Here is a 15,096-nt window from a genome sequence, read left to right on the forward strand (position 1 = left end):
CTGCGAGGAAGAGAAATCGTGACACAATGTTTTATTTTGGTTCACCCGTTAACTAGAGCCACATCTAGCAGAAAATTCCACTATATTAGCACATATCATCTCTACGTTACAACTCTCAATTACAAAAAAAAATAATTACATATATTTAGTAACTACTAATAGGCAGAAACTCAAACTACCAATAAAATATTGATCCAAACTATAAAAGGCCCCTTGCCTTCTCGTCGATGGGGAATATGAACCATACTTCAACATTGAGCTTGCTACTTTCTTCCAGGAAAAGTACAAAAAAAGTCTTAAATTTACTGCATTGGTACCAATTCGGTTATAAACTTTTCAATTGGACTAATTTAGTCCTAAACATTTTTACATTGATACCAATTCAATCTATCTGGCCAATTTAAGCCAGAAATCACTGACGTGGACATCGGTCATCCTATGTGGCACCGTCGGCACTGACGTGGACAATTTTTTAATATTTTTTGAATTTTTTCTTCTTCTTTTTTTACTTTTTTTCCTCTACCTTCTCCTTCCTTAGGCTTGTGGCCGGTGGCCATGGCCAGCGAGGGCGTTGCGGCCCTCGCTGGCCACAAGGGAGGGTGGCCCTTGCCGGATCTGGCGAGGGTTGGACCCTTGTTCGTAAAATTCTGCACGTATCAACGAACTTGTTGAACAAGTAATACAATGATGAGAAGCCCTCGCCGGATCTGGCCAGGGCTGGACCCTTATTTGTAAAATTCTGCACATATCAACGAACGTGTTGAACAAGTAATACAATGATGAGAAGAGTATCGTCCCACAAAAATTTATGATAATAAACCAATTAGATATTAAAAATAGACTAATTCTAAAATTTATCTAACATATCAAAATAAAATTGAGAATCAATAAAAATTGACAATTTTTAAAAATGAAATTTTAGAAACTAAAGGCAAATAATCAATAAGATAAAATATGTTAGAGCATCCGATTTTACCATAACCACTAGATATGAATTTCGAATCATTATGCATACAAGAACAATATCAAATATTTGATAGCGGAATTTCCTAGTCTATTTACTACCCTATCTCTAAGTATAGCAAACCTACTCAGTTTATCAATCCATTATATCTCTATGTGAATTTAAATAAACATAAGTGCATTAAAATTTGTGAATATTCCCAGTTTACAATGAATCTTTTGGACCGTCTTATCACCGAAAGCTACACAAATAACATGGTATATTTCTATCAACATTTAATTCATGGTTATATGTTATAAGAAGCAATTACATATTATCACTTCTCAATCTTAAACATGCACATCAAATCATTCAAGCGGTGGCCAGTCACTTAAAGGTATTAAGCACAATAATATATAACTCACATGAATGAAATCACTTGCAAAGCATAAAAAGCATGAAATTCATATCATCATAGTTAAGCTATATCATAACTCTAACAAAGAAAATTAGAACATAATAGAAGAAGAAACGAAAATATAAATTAAACCAAACATCTTGAATCAAAGAACAAGAATTTTGTCACTACGTTTGCCTTCTCTTCAAAATACTTGAAAAACTTCTAAAACACTAAAAACAAAAACGATCTAAAAGAAAATTAGTTGTTCCCCAAGTTATCCTACATATATGATAATATCCAAGACTTCTCTCACAAGGCAATTGCTTCTTTTTCGCATAAAATGAGGGAATAAATCGCAGAATTCCCAATGTGATATTCACTTTCTAACTCTTCTCTAAGTAGCATATTCCTTTCATTCTTTTTGCCATATTTTCCTTATTTTCTTCATATCTCAATATTTTGAATAAAAAAGGAAAAATTAAGTAAATAAAATGAAATCCAAATATATTCTAACAAATATTGCATTATTTATTGTCTAAAGTAGATAAAATAACTCTAATTTTATAGAGTTATCAACCCTCGCGGACTGGGCAAGGGTTGCCCCCGCCAAATCCGGCGAGGATGACCGATGAGGGCCGCGATGCCCTCGCTGGCTCTCGCCTTTGGCCAGTGGCCAGCCATGGCCACCGGCCACAAGCCCAAGGAAGGAGAAGGTAGGAAAAAAAAAGGGAAAAAAGAAAAAAATATTAAAAATTGTCAATGTCAGTGTTGGCCATGCCAAGTAGGACAGCCGGCATCCACATCAGCGATTTCCGGCCTAAATTGGCCAAATAGACTGAATTAGTACCGATGTGAAAAAGTTTAGAACTAAATTGGTCAAATTGAAAGATTTATGACGGAATTGATACCAATACAATATATTTAGAACTTTTTTGGTACTTTTCCTCCTTTCTTTCCCACGCATCCTTTTTTTTTCTTTCCCGACCAGCACCATTCTAAAGTCTAAATTGCCATAAAAAGAAAAGGGACTGCTCATAGAGCGAATGTGGATCGCGTTTTACGACCTATTCGCGATGTCACCGGGACTCATCGACCTAAGATCGCAAAAGGGTCGAAAGCAAAGTGCGAGAAACATAGTGGCAAACAAGCATTCGGGGGTCGAAATCAGAAGCCCCCCAGCAGTTTCACTTTTAGGGTCACGCACGACGCGACGCAACAATAATGCTCTTCTTCTCTAATAAAAGGAGAGCCTCAAGTTTGCAAGTTACAACCACCTTCCCTCCTTTTTTTCCAGCCCATCGGGTCCAGTCCAATCCAATCCAATCCAATCCACCCTTTTATGGTCATTGTCTATGTCGCATCGGCCGAACAATTGTGGCATAATGCGCGTCGCTTTCGCCTCCCCCACTCCAACGGTCCTTTCCCTCCCTTGCGCAAATGGCCACGATTCCTCTGGGAAGGCACCGTCCATTCTCTCGCACCAGAATTGAGAGCGAGAAGAGACGCAGGAGAAGCTGTTCTGTCTCCCGCATTTTCTACGGTTCACATTCGATCGCGTTCAAAGATGCTTAGCGGGGCGCGAGTAATTCAAACCGTGGATTCTTTGCGCTGATGGGATTGGTATTCTGGATTTGAGAGTCCCTAAAATTCGACTGATATCTTTCGCCTTTTTTTTATATTGTTCTCTGTGCGTCGCTTAACTCCTTTTGGAAATTGTGCCGATCGTCACACGTCGTCCGTATGAAAAGGAGAAAACTTTCATGAAGGGAAACCTACGAAAAAGCACTCGCCTGTGTTTAGTGTGCTATACACGCTGCATGAAGCGATAGCTCTCCATACGTTAAGATGGGTAGGTTTACAATCGGTTAACTACGTATATGGCGATTAGCTTCCAATGGTACTCTTACTTTCACCTACTCTCACTTTCTATTCCCATTTTCGAGTTTCTTTTTTTTTGGGGATAAGTGCGGCATAAGTTCTAAAACTTGTTGCGAAAGTGCAATTAAATCTTAAAACTTTTAAAAAGTGCAATCAAGTCTTAAAATTTGTCAAATTGGTACAATCAACTTCTTTGGTTAACTCCACCTAATTTAGCTAACGAAAATACTAACGTTATTTTTTTATTATTTTCACACTCCTACGCGGCGTTAAGGTTAACTCTGGTCCACATCCTAATTTTTATACAAAATATCAATTAAATTGCATTAAAAAAAAGTCCAAAAGTTTTTTCAAAAAAATAAAAAACAACTAAATAAGTAGGCTAAAAGTTAAAAATAAACATGGTGGAAGGAGGGCAAGCTCTCCACCTGTGGCCGTCACCCCATTGCTGGTGGGGCGTCAGCAATGGCTAACAAGGCTTGCTAAGGCCTTGGCGAGGGCGTTGACCCTTGCCAAATCTGGGAGAGGGCTGCGACCCTCCCCTAGATCTAGACGAGGGCCTGGGGGACAGCCGCGGCCCTCAAGTAGATCTCTCGAATCTAGCAAGGGTCGCCGGTCCTCCCTGAGGTCCCGATGAGCCTCTCGCCAACATTTTTTTTCTCTTTTTATAGACTTTTGGCTCTTTAATTTTTTTAATCTAATTAACTAAAACCTATGTTAATAAATTGAGATTTTTTATCAAAACGACTTTGTTGTAATGTTTTAGCTAACCTTAATGCCACGTAAGAGAGAGACAACAATAATAAAAAAAGAAAATTCATGTCGGCACGTAATTAACGGAAGGATTTAGTCATTACAGCAATTTGACAAACTTTAGAATTTGATTGTATTTTTCGAAAGTTTTAGAACTCAATCGCACTTAGACGACGAGTTCTGAAACTTTCGGTGCACTAAATTTTTTTTTTTATCTAACCTCGATGTGTGTGCTCTTAGGCGAGGACTTGGAGCCAAGTGGCGGATGAAAAAGAAACAAGCCACACCATGTTTTCAACGAGCCAAAGTTGGTGGGAATCTCAAGTGACTCAAGAGGAGATTAATTATTTTGTGCAATCAATACACCTAGCTTTTGTCACGAGCGACTTTATCATATTCTCCTTTTGATCTTAACCATCGTATTGAACGATAAACAAAGCTTAAACCTTGGCCTCGATTTCCACATCGAAGTCGGTTCCTGTCTCTTTGTAGTCTTAAAACGAAACACGAACGCAGTGACCATTCGAACGGAGAGAGAGTTTTCTATGCAAGTTGGCGCCTTCTCCTTTGCAGCGTAAAGCCATCTCTCCAAGTCGCATCGGATGCTCCTTCGTTTGATTAGCTATTGCTCGATAGATCTCCATCCTCATCCTCTTTGCCTTTTTGCTTATTCAGAAACCAAGTGCTCTGCCTCGATGGGAAGAGATTAACTCGTTTAATAGTCGAGAGAATAATTTATTAACAAGCGCTTTCGAGTCATGAACACACTTAACTAATGAGCAAAACGGCGATTACGAACCGGGTCCTTTTTTTATTTTATTCAATCGGTGAATTTATGCTCCGAGAGCACCCGTCGGTAATATCCTTAGGATAAAGTATTCTTCGCCGTATCTAGTCCCGATTTTGTTGTTTAAAACCAAATATATCTCGCGAGCATCATTAAGGAGGTGATAATGTTAATTAGCGTGTATGTGTAGAGATCCAAAGGGACTTGTGCAACGATGAGGTAATCGTGGAGTGGCCCCTTTTTGGGTTTAGAGTTCGAGACATTGACGATCTCGATGGAGCTGTGCATCATGGATTGCGTTAAAGAAAATGTCCAACCAAAACTATTTTATGAATTTCCAGCAAAAGGGCATGTATTTCTGTGCAAAATTGAAAAGATAAAAGAGAAAAGAAAAGGAATTGGTAAACGTCGCCACACGAGTCCTTAAAAGACTCCACGGGTCTCCGAGATGTAAAGCAACAAGAGAGTATTCCCTATTTTCGAGAAAGACAAAGATAGAGAAGAAATTAGGGATGTGAAGCGTGCGTGAACCATTTCATGTATTTCTAAGAAAATTGAAAAAGAAAAAGAAAAAAGAAAAGGAATTGGCAAATGTCGGAGAAAAAAAAAAGATGGATTTCGAATTACTTTAGGGAACCAATCGAATAACATGACAATAATATGGTGTGTTATGAAAGGGGAAAAAGGGAGAGCTATAAGTAGCTGGAAATGTCGACATTATTGCGAGGAATGAACCATTTTTAGTCCATTTACGTGGGCATTATTATCTTGGAATCTCAATCGGGCTGCTTTTTTTTTTTTCCAATTTTGCCCCTTAAATTTTCTTTTGACAAATTGATTAGACCCGCTTTTTCTCGAAAAGTACACAATAAGGGGTGGCCGGACCAAAAGGAAAACGCGATTAAAGAGAATATGTATGTATCGCTTTCAGTTTTCACGTGGAAAGCGTGAAGCCATGTATCGTATTCCCCCGCCTCCGTTTCCACGTGCAACGACCCACCCCGGATGAATCCGAGACTTTGCGTGATGCACCCGAAACTTTCACGTATTCCCGAATTTGGTACATTATCCCCGATTATATTATTCATCACGCATCTCTTATTCTGGGGATTTTACGTTTTACTTTTTCCAAGAAATTTAGGAATGAGTACGCGCCGCTTTGACCGTCGAGTAGTCGCCGAGCGGCGTTTTAGTCTATGTCAGTTGTGCCGGCGTCGTGCGCGCGCCTCCGGCCACCCTGCATCTCGTATATTTTCCCGTGTCGTGTGGAGAGACGATGCGACTTCTGGAGAGCTGGCGGAATTGCAGTGACGAGCCCGTCAGCGTCGAACCTCCGATAAGTAGATGAGCCGAGCAGCTACGACTCGATCGAAGTATTTCATTGCGGGTGTAACATCCTTATCGGTGCCTAGAAGTGTAGCTACATTGGTCTCTTCTACTCCCTTGACACATTAAAAGAATAAATTTGAGTTATTATGGGTTAAGACGTCACAAAGATTTGCCTTCTCGAGAACTAACAGTCGCTTGTTGAAATTTCGCCAGCTGAGTTCAGATCGCTTCGCTCGAGAACCACCTTCGTAGGTCAAAGGTTTAAATTTAACTAATTCACGAGATTTGCATGATCTTAAAAATCAATGATAATCAGATCTTTACGTCGATTATTCATTATTGCGTATATCATCGTAGAAAAATGTTTTCGATGAAGAGAGCCCGTGGTACTTGTTAATCAGCCGGTTCGGGATTTTCAAAGGCGTTGACTTTCTCGTGCCGTTGCGTGTAGTTTACCTCGTCGAAATTGCGAAAACGCATTCGCACTCGCAGCACAATTTTATCAATAACGTTTTCCAAAATAATCCATCGCGGAAAACGGCGTCGTCGACACGATGACGAGGCAGACGGGGCTTGGTCCAGCTGGCGGAGGACGCGAGCGCATGGAATGGGAACGGGGGGGGGGGCCCACTTCACGTGCCCGTCACGGCCCAGGTAGCGGGGACGCCACGTGGTGGTGTCCCTACGCCGGGGCCCCGCACGTGTCGCGATCGCCGAGCGTCTGAACGTCTGACCGCGGGGATCGCCGAGCGCCCGGACGTCGTCCCTCCCCAAACGTCTCCTTCTTCGTCGCCTCTTTTGGACTACAGCGCGACACGTGGCGCAAACAGAGAGGCTGGAGTAAAGGGTAGGGCATACCCTTTCTCTTTATTTTTCTTTTTTCTTTTTTTTTTCTTTTTGGTCTTCTTTTGGTACTAGCATGTGAAAAACGGGCCCGGTACCCCTTTTAAGAAACCGACTATTCCAGTTCATCGTGCCATGTGCGGTCAATCTTCAAAATCGAATTTCCTTTCATCGGGCATGATGAACGATGCCCTACAACAATCAGGAATAATCGATTTCAGGGTGGGTCAATTCCTATCCTCAATTTGAAAATTGAACCCAATAGATTAGATCAGGACTGACTGTTTTCATTTTTATTTTTTATTTTGTTTTCTCGAATACATGCATGGATTCGTGTGAAACAGATGGTTGGGGAATCCTAATAATCAAATTATCCGACTCGCCTTGCCTTCAAGCATATTACTTGTTGCAAGTTAAATAAAATCAGCACTCTTAGTCTCCAAGGCTCGAAATTTCTGGACTGCAAGCTAATTGAAACCTGCACTCTTGGCCTCATAATCTCCTACTTTGTACAAAGTCTAACATTAAACATCACCCTGAGGGAGATGAAGTCGCTTAGAGCCCTAAATTTTATTTTAAGGCGGTCAGGTCCGACGGTCCGATTCGATACAGTTCCGCTCAAGAAATTGGGAATCACACCAGTTTCACCACTACCAACGAGCACTACTTAACAACATCCACATTTCAAAGTGTATCTATAGACGTAAAATGTCAAGTTACTTATCAATGCAGACCCGGCTTGATCGAGCCAAACCTGTTGCTCAGGCCCATCCAAAAAAAGTTAAGTACGAAATTCTCGAGGCAAGTCGCCACATGCCCAATCAGGTCTGATTGTCATAGCAACTTTTATAATTAAGCTGCTTTGCTCGAGCTTGTCCGAAAGTGTTCTCCAGATCTATGTGGTTTGGGAAAGCTCATGAGCTGCCAGTCCCAGTTTACTTGTAAAGGTCACTAATTATATTTCAAAGAAAGTCGTCATATTAACAAATATACCGGGGGCACTTACAAGCATAATTTTTTTTGTTCGAATGGTGGTGCAGTCTAATAGAATTCTTTTGTACCTCTGAAACATTATTGTTACTATGAATGTTACAAACCAATTTTGTTTTGGTTGCTTTGACAAGTGCATTGATACATGAACACTCAGCCACACGCAAAAGGTCGATGTGATGAAGAAAGTCTAAGACATGCAAACCCAATACGTGTAGGTGAAACAATTTTTCAAACCCGTTCCGTATATAATCAAACTCAAGTGTTCTGACTCTGATACTTACTTGAAATCAAGTGTGTAACTATTGTTTTATTTTTTGTATTTTCTTCTGAATTAAATTCTTGGTTTAAGAGCGTTCTGTTTGGTTCAAACTATTTTTCTAGGACAAGAAGTTCGGGATTGGTATTTTGATTTTCAACCATGGATGAATAAATGGGTGAATAATTCAAAGAATGTAATGTTTCTGGATTCTAATCGGTTTGTTCTGGTTAATAAACAGGTCCAGAAATTCCAGATATGTTGCAAAGGCCGCTAGTACTAGCAACAACTTCTGGGTTGTTAATTGAAGTGGTTTGAATATTGGAAGTAGTTTCTGGATTGGAGGAGCTACTACTGTTAGGAAGGGTGATTACAGGAGGAATGTTAGGATAGAGATGAACCGAGCTCCTCGAAGAGGTTGAATTGAAAGAGGAAGAAGTTGATCTTAAGTCAAATGATCTTCTAGAAAACTGGATAGGGACGTTTAGTTTCAAATATGGGTTTCGACTCCCACACTCTACAAAGATGTATGGTAAAAGTCCAAGAGTGAGTTAAGAGTTAAAATAGGATAGACAAAAAAAAAAAGGCTTGACAACCCTAAATGAATTTAATTAAATTTTTGTATATGTTTTTTGAGTAAAGCCCAATTTAGAAGTTGAACCATTTCATAAGAATTTGAAAAAGGAACATCTCTTTCTTCTGTTTGGATTACATAATCCGATTAAGAGAAGAGTTTGTATATTGACCGCCGATAAATTCGATTAAGTCGAACATTAGGAATTTCTCAGTTTTCGATTGATTTTGTTGAAATCTTCGATGTTTATCTATTCTCAATGGATAGCTCATCGATCAAAAGACATTTGTGACATCAAACTAGAAGAAGATGTTAAGCCTTCTTAATTGCCAAGCTAATCTCATAATGCCAGTCGTTTTGTCTTTTGCCAACCGTGTTTGTCTACCTCGGAATGTCTATTTTGTTCTCGGTAAGAAGAGAAAGGAAATAAGATCGGATTGCACATAGTTACAAACATAATTAGTTAACTAATTAAGAATTACCCAAGAGAAAAAATCCATATAAATAGATTCGCGATGGCATCATTCAAGGGATGAAAAAGCTTCATAAAGGGGCATCTAGCTCGAGCCGGGTGATCCGGTAGATGAACGCGGTGCACCAATCAAGCTCCCCACCGAAACTTCCTCGTTCCGATGAACCACCCCTCTCAAACGATATTTGTTTAATCGCTGTTTTAAACGATTAAAATAACATCTAATCATAACGAGTCCCATTATTGACGATTATCTTGTTCCTAATCCCTCCCCTCCTCTTTCATTAAGTAAAGAAACGACGACGATTCATTGGCTTCGGGTGGAAGCAACATTGATTTTCCTTTTTCTTTTTAGCAAGGTTTTTAGCTTATTGGCTAGCCATCTCATCCGTCCAGTTACGAGGATTCCGCTTGGCTTTGTCTTATTTCGTGACGATTGAGGAAAACCGTGGACCGCAACGTGGTTTCCTTATTCTCACCAGTACATTCATTATGATCTTTCGGACTGCTCCGAACCCATATTTACCTAAATAAAAAAAATATTAAAAAGAAAAGCAAAGGAAAAGGAAAAATACATAAAATAGAAAATTCGAAGAATTATTAAAATATTGCTAAAAATTGTTTACGTCCGGCTTCTATGTCAACAATTTTCGATCAAAATTGACCGAATGGATTCAATTGGCAAAATGTAAAAATATTTATGAATAAATTAGCAAAATCGGAAGGTTTAGTATTGAATCGGTACAAATACAATAGGTTCGGGACCTTTTTGGTAATTTCTCCTTCCAAATACGAGATGTCGTGCCCTACGACTTTCTAATAACCAGGGGAATCGATCTAAATTTCACCATCATCGGCGATGAACTTCACGCGCGGCGGTGATTTTTTTTTCTAATCCAAGTCGCGTCTGTCGCCACTGATTTGCACATTAGTCAATCATCAGAAGCAGCATAGCTACTTTAAATCAAACGACCGGGGAAATAATTTGTGTGCGAGCTTGCGGAGCTTTATGCAGCAAAGGTTATATTTTATTCAATTCAATTATTGATCGAAAGCAATCAATTAGGCGGGTCTTTCCAACCTCGATCCCATACGTATTATAATGGGCTTCTTGCCTAAACATTCCATATATTTAATCATTCCTACCATACACATATATTACATTCAAGCGGAACAAAATATGGGTCCTCCTCCAGCGCACCCCGCGGGGGTCACCCCCCACCCCTTTTTCTTTCTTTCTTTTGCTTTTCCGGGTTTCGGATGGGGCCCCGGCCCGGCCCGGCCCAATGATATCGCGGGTCTCCGGAGATCCGACGTGGCGTATTCGGTACCCGACCCGAAGGATGGGGGAGAGAGAGAGAGAGAGGGGAACCACCCTCCCTTATCCACACACACGCGCACACACTCTCGCTACAGCCCACGCAAGACCCAACCCTTTATTAAAGCACACCCCAACCTTCCCTTTTCCAAACCCAAAACCAGCACACCCTTCATTTCTCTCTCGCTCTCGCACTCTTTCAAATCATATATCGAAAACAATACCCGGAAAAACACAGAGAAAGAGTGAGAAGATTTAGAGAGGGAGGGAGGGAGAGAGAGAGATCTGCGACTGTTCGATGGCCACGAGCAAGAGCTACTTCGCCAACCGGGCGAGCTACCGCTTCTTCTCCAACGACCCCGCCGCCGCCGCCGCCGCCGCCGCCCCCCACGCCTCCACCGCCTTCGAGCTCGACGAGTCCGACGTCATCTACGGCTCCCACTCGCCGGAGCTGCGCAGGCCCGTCCGGACCTCGGACTCCTCCTCCTCCTCCTCCTCCTCCTCCAAGAGGTCGTCCGCCGCCGCCTCCAAAAGGGGCTCCGACCCCGGGGACCGGCGGGGCTCGGCGCCGTCGTCGTCGCTGCCGGTCAACATCCCGGACTGGTCGAAGATCCTGAGGGGGGAGTACCGGGAGAACCGGCGGCGGGACAGCCTCGGCGACAGCTACTACTCCGACGACGACGAGGACGCGGCGTGCGGGGGCTGGGGAGGGGGAGGCAGGGGGGGCGGCGTTGGGGAGGACGGCGCCGCCCGGGTGCCGCCGCACGAGTTCCTGGCGCGGCAGATGGCGAGGACGAGGATCGCGTCGTCGGTGCACGAGGGGATCGGGAGGACCCTGAAGGGGAGGGATCTGAGCAGGGTGCGGAACGCCATCTGGGAGAAGACGGGGTTCGAGGACTGAGGACACGGAGGGCGGGTGGGTGCTGCAAGTTTTCGCTGTTTTCTGAGCAACTGCGGAGGAATTTATTACAGAATATTCGTTTTAGGTAAAAATGAAAAGTTCTAATCATCGGATGGCGCCACAAATTTTTGTTTTTTTGTTTTGTTTTTGTCTTTCTTGATCACTTCTTCGAGGGGGTTCTCTTCTTTTAACCCCAAATTTTGTTTTCTCTTTTTCTTTTTTGGGTTCCTTCCTTTCCTTTTTTTGCGGTCTTGACTCTTGAGGTGGCTTTCTCTTTTTTGTACTGCAATGGAGTTTCTATGTTGATTTTTATCTCTCGATCCACCCTCCCCACTCGCCGATTTTGCTTCTTCTTTCCCTGCGCGACCCTTTCGGTTCTTAACTTTCTACGTGGAAACGCGACAGAGGCGAGAGAGACCGAGATTGATCGAGACCCTTTTGAAAATCGATGGCTTTAGCGTGTTAAAGTACCGTGTGATCTCGCGGTGGGCATCTCTGATTTGACCTTTAAATTTAACCCTTTTTCTTTTTGCCCCTTTTCGACGAGCTCGAAGTTCTTTGGGGGGTTTCGTAGCAACCACGCGTCTCTCTGCCGTCGGGGACGAGGAAGGACGCGAGATGCGATGCCTGTGGGCACCGTGGAGATTTTGATTTCTGAAACGTCGTTTGCTTGTTTAGTGGATAAGCCAGGCCTTGTTAGCCCTCGTAATCTTTTATCCATTAACTAAATCGATTCTATTTGGGTTTTCCTTATCCATTGGAAAACGGGCTGATGATGTTTCCTCGGATCGAGCAAATGAAATCTCAATCATTATCCCAATCCCCGCCATGCCTCCCCAACAGCTTGCGAAAAATCCTTAGTTTAATCAGCTCCGTTCGGACAAAATCGGGTTCTTGTTTTACTTGCAGCCTTGCAGCATTCGCGAAGGTGTAGTAGTTCGCGCGGCTGAGGGTTTGGTTCGTCCAGACGCGATTCGTACTAGGGAAAAAGAAATCGCTCGACGCTAATTTCTCCTGCGCGAAACTTCATCATTGACCGACGAGGGGATTCGTTTTACTTTTTTTCGGGGGTTCGCGACCTTATGCCGTGAACGGGAGGGCAACATGGTCATTAATCGGCGTCGCTTTTAGGGGAAAATGACCAGACGGTGGCGGAGGAGAAGGAGGTACCACCACCACCCACCTCTCGGGGGGAAAGAATACGATTTACGAAGCAGCACCGAAGGCACAGCTGCGACGGCCGACACCGGAGGAGAGAGGCGGACCGTCGGATCGGGGGCGGAGGGTGGGGCCGGCGACGTGTACGGGTTAGCTGACCGCATTATGATCTCGCCTTTTTATTGGGTCGGCGACCTGGTGGGGGGGTTCGCCGTTTTGCGGAGCGCAGGGGGTGTGGGGGGTGTCGTTTTGCGGCTTTCTTGTCGCGCTCGGAGGTTTTTTATTGCGCCGCGCAGCAGTAAATACGTACTTGTCTGACAGAGTTGTTTTTGTCGGTCGGGTATCGTCGCACGCAGTGCGCACACAATCGCGCGAATTTTTACGGGCGGGGCTGATTTCGTACCAACGAAAGAAATCACGAAAGGGGGGGCAACGCTCGTCTCGTCCGGGGCCACAGTTCCTTCGACGTTCCATCATTGGGGTCATTGCCATGCCAGTGCATTCGCTTGTTGCAGATGCTCCGTGTGACCGGAAATATATATATATAATAAAGGCGGAGAGAATATATTCATCTTTCTTTTGCTTCGGCCTGATTGCAGGAGACGTTGCGTGGATAACAAGAGCGATCCGTGGGGTGAGGCAAAAAACAATTGGACATCGTATTGGGTTTTGATTGTGTTACCGGGTTTTGTCTATGGTACGTGCAGGGAAGCATACGACGTAGTGATTGAGCGGATCTTCCGGGCGAATGGAATGCGGGTAGCCGAGAGTTATCTGGGGTGAAAAGACGGTTCGAGGACGATGCATCTAGCTCGCTACTTTTAGAAGGTTTTAATGGTTCGCGTCCATCAAAATAGCTCGGGCAATTTCTCTTTCGCTTATATTATAACCTGTTGTAGGACATTATAACACAAAGACAGAACCGAAATGACAAATAGCGAGCACTGATGAAGGGAGTACTATGGGCCCGTTTGGTTCGGCTTTGGGGGAATGCAAATACCTTTGGGCTAAAGGGGTTTTTCGAAATGCAAGTGGCGTTTGGTAAGTGTTTTATAAAATCAACTTGGGCTAAAGGACCTTTGGGCTATTTTTTTTTTTTTTTTAAAACTCCAGTGGAGCTACATCGCCGGCCACCGCCTCCGGCCAGATCTGGTCGCCGGCCAACCGCCGACGGCCAAATCTGGTCGCCGGCGACCACCGCCTGGGGTCGCGCGACCCCGGCGACCGTCGCCTGGGGTCGCCGGACCTCGGGCGGACGCCCGGGTCGCGCAACCCAAAGCGGCGTTGCCCGGGTAGCGAGACCCAGGCGACGCCCGAGGTCCCGGCAACCCCAAAGGCGGCGGTCGCCGGGTCGCGCGACCCTCGGGCGACCACCGCCTCGGGGGTCGCGCGACCTCTGCGACCGCCGCTCTGGGGGTCGCGCAACCCCCGGGCGGTGGTCGCCGGAGTCGGGCTAGCCCTCAGGCGGCGGCGGCCGGCTGCCGGACGTCGGTTTGGGGAAAATGAACAGTGTCGATGAATAGTGCAAGTTGCATTCCGAAAATGCAACTTCCCAAAGCACCTTCAGAGGTGCATTGGCCAAAGGTCCCTTGGCCAGCATTCCAAATGCAATTGCATTTCCCCAAAGTGAGTAAAAAAAATTGCCAAACGCCATTTGCATTTGGCCAAGGGACTTTAGAGGCCAAATGAGCATTGGGAATGCTGAACCAAACGGGGCCTATATTTGTCACAGACTTATGGGGGACAGTAGCGAGCTATAACGGACGAGTACTGTTGTTTGTCGCGACTCTATCGTCCAAAGATGAACCGCATTTGCTGTACTGTGTACACATACTTTGCCCCTGAAGGAAGCCCAACATGATGCGGGCTCGTTTGGGCTCAACTCAGCCTTGCGCAAACTCCGACCTTCGGTCTTGTGCTCCAAGGCTCTTCGAACTCACCCGGGGAGAGCCACATCTGGGTAACTTCTTCAATCTTAGTGTTTGATTAACTGATTGATGCGCGACTGTCGACGATGGTTATTCGGTTTGCTCCCGCAATTTCTATTCACTTCAGTGATCTACTTTAGCATTACCACAAAAGATAGTCTCTAGTTTAGCCCACGAGAGAGATTGACATCATTGGCATATGGATTGATCTCTTTGTTGCATGTCGCCGTCCAAAAGGTCCTTAATTTGGCACTTACAACGCAAAACGATGCCATGAATTAGGGGCGTGCATCGTTCCGGTCTAACCTGAACTGGATCAAACCAGCCAATTATGGGTAATTCCTAGTTCCAAAAATTTGGAATCGGAAATAATCGGTTCGGATTCCAATTCCACATAAGGAACCCGACTGATGGACCGACCCATATTACTTTATTTGTTAATTTTTTGATTCGGAAGCAAACCCTAAATTAATCAATTACATTTCAATTTTCACTTAAATTGAGTAACGTCTTCCATAAAATAAATATAGAAGCAAACCCTAAACATTTCTTCATAATATTGT

The 15,096-nt window shown here is 43.9% G+C and overlaps 1 protein-coding gene across 1 annotated transcript; it reads left to right on the plus strand.

Annotated features, from left to right (window-relative positions):
- Positions 1 to 10,779: 10,779 nt before the first annotated feature.
- On the plus strand, positions 10,780 to 11,555 carry LOC115670610 (protein S40-4-like). Its single transcript, XM_030591913.2, has one exon. It carries the CDS (start codon positions 10,845 to 10,847, stop codon positions 11,445 to 11,447), a length of 603 nt encoding a protein of 200 aa, XP_030447773.1. The 5' UTR covers positions 10,780 to 10,844; the 3' UTR covers positions 11,448 to 11,555.
- Positions 11,556 to 15,096: the final 3,541 nt, after the last annotated feature.

Source organism: Syzygium oleosum, unplaced genomic scaffold, assembly GCF_021117445.2.
Source record: "Syzygium oleosum isolate NSW1041296 unplaced genomic scaffold, Sole_v2.1 Sole_v2.03, whole genome shotgun sequence".
NCBI lineage: Eukaryota > Viridiplantae > Streptophyta > Magnoliopsida > Myrtales > Myrtaceae > Syzygium > Syzygium oleosum.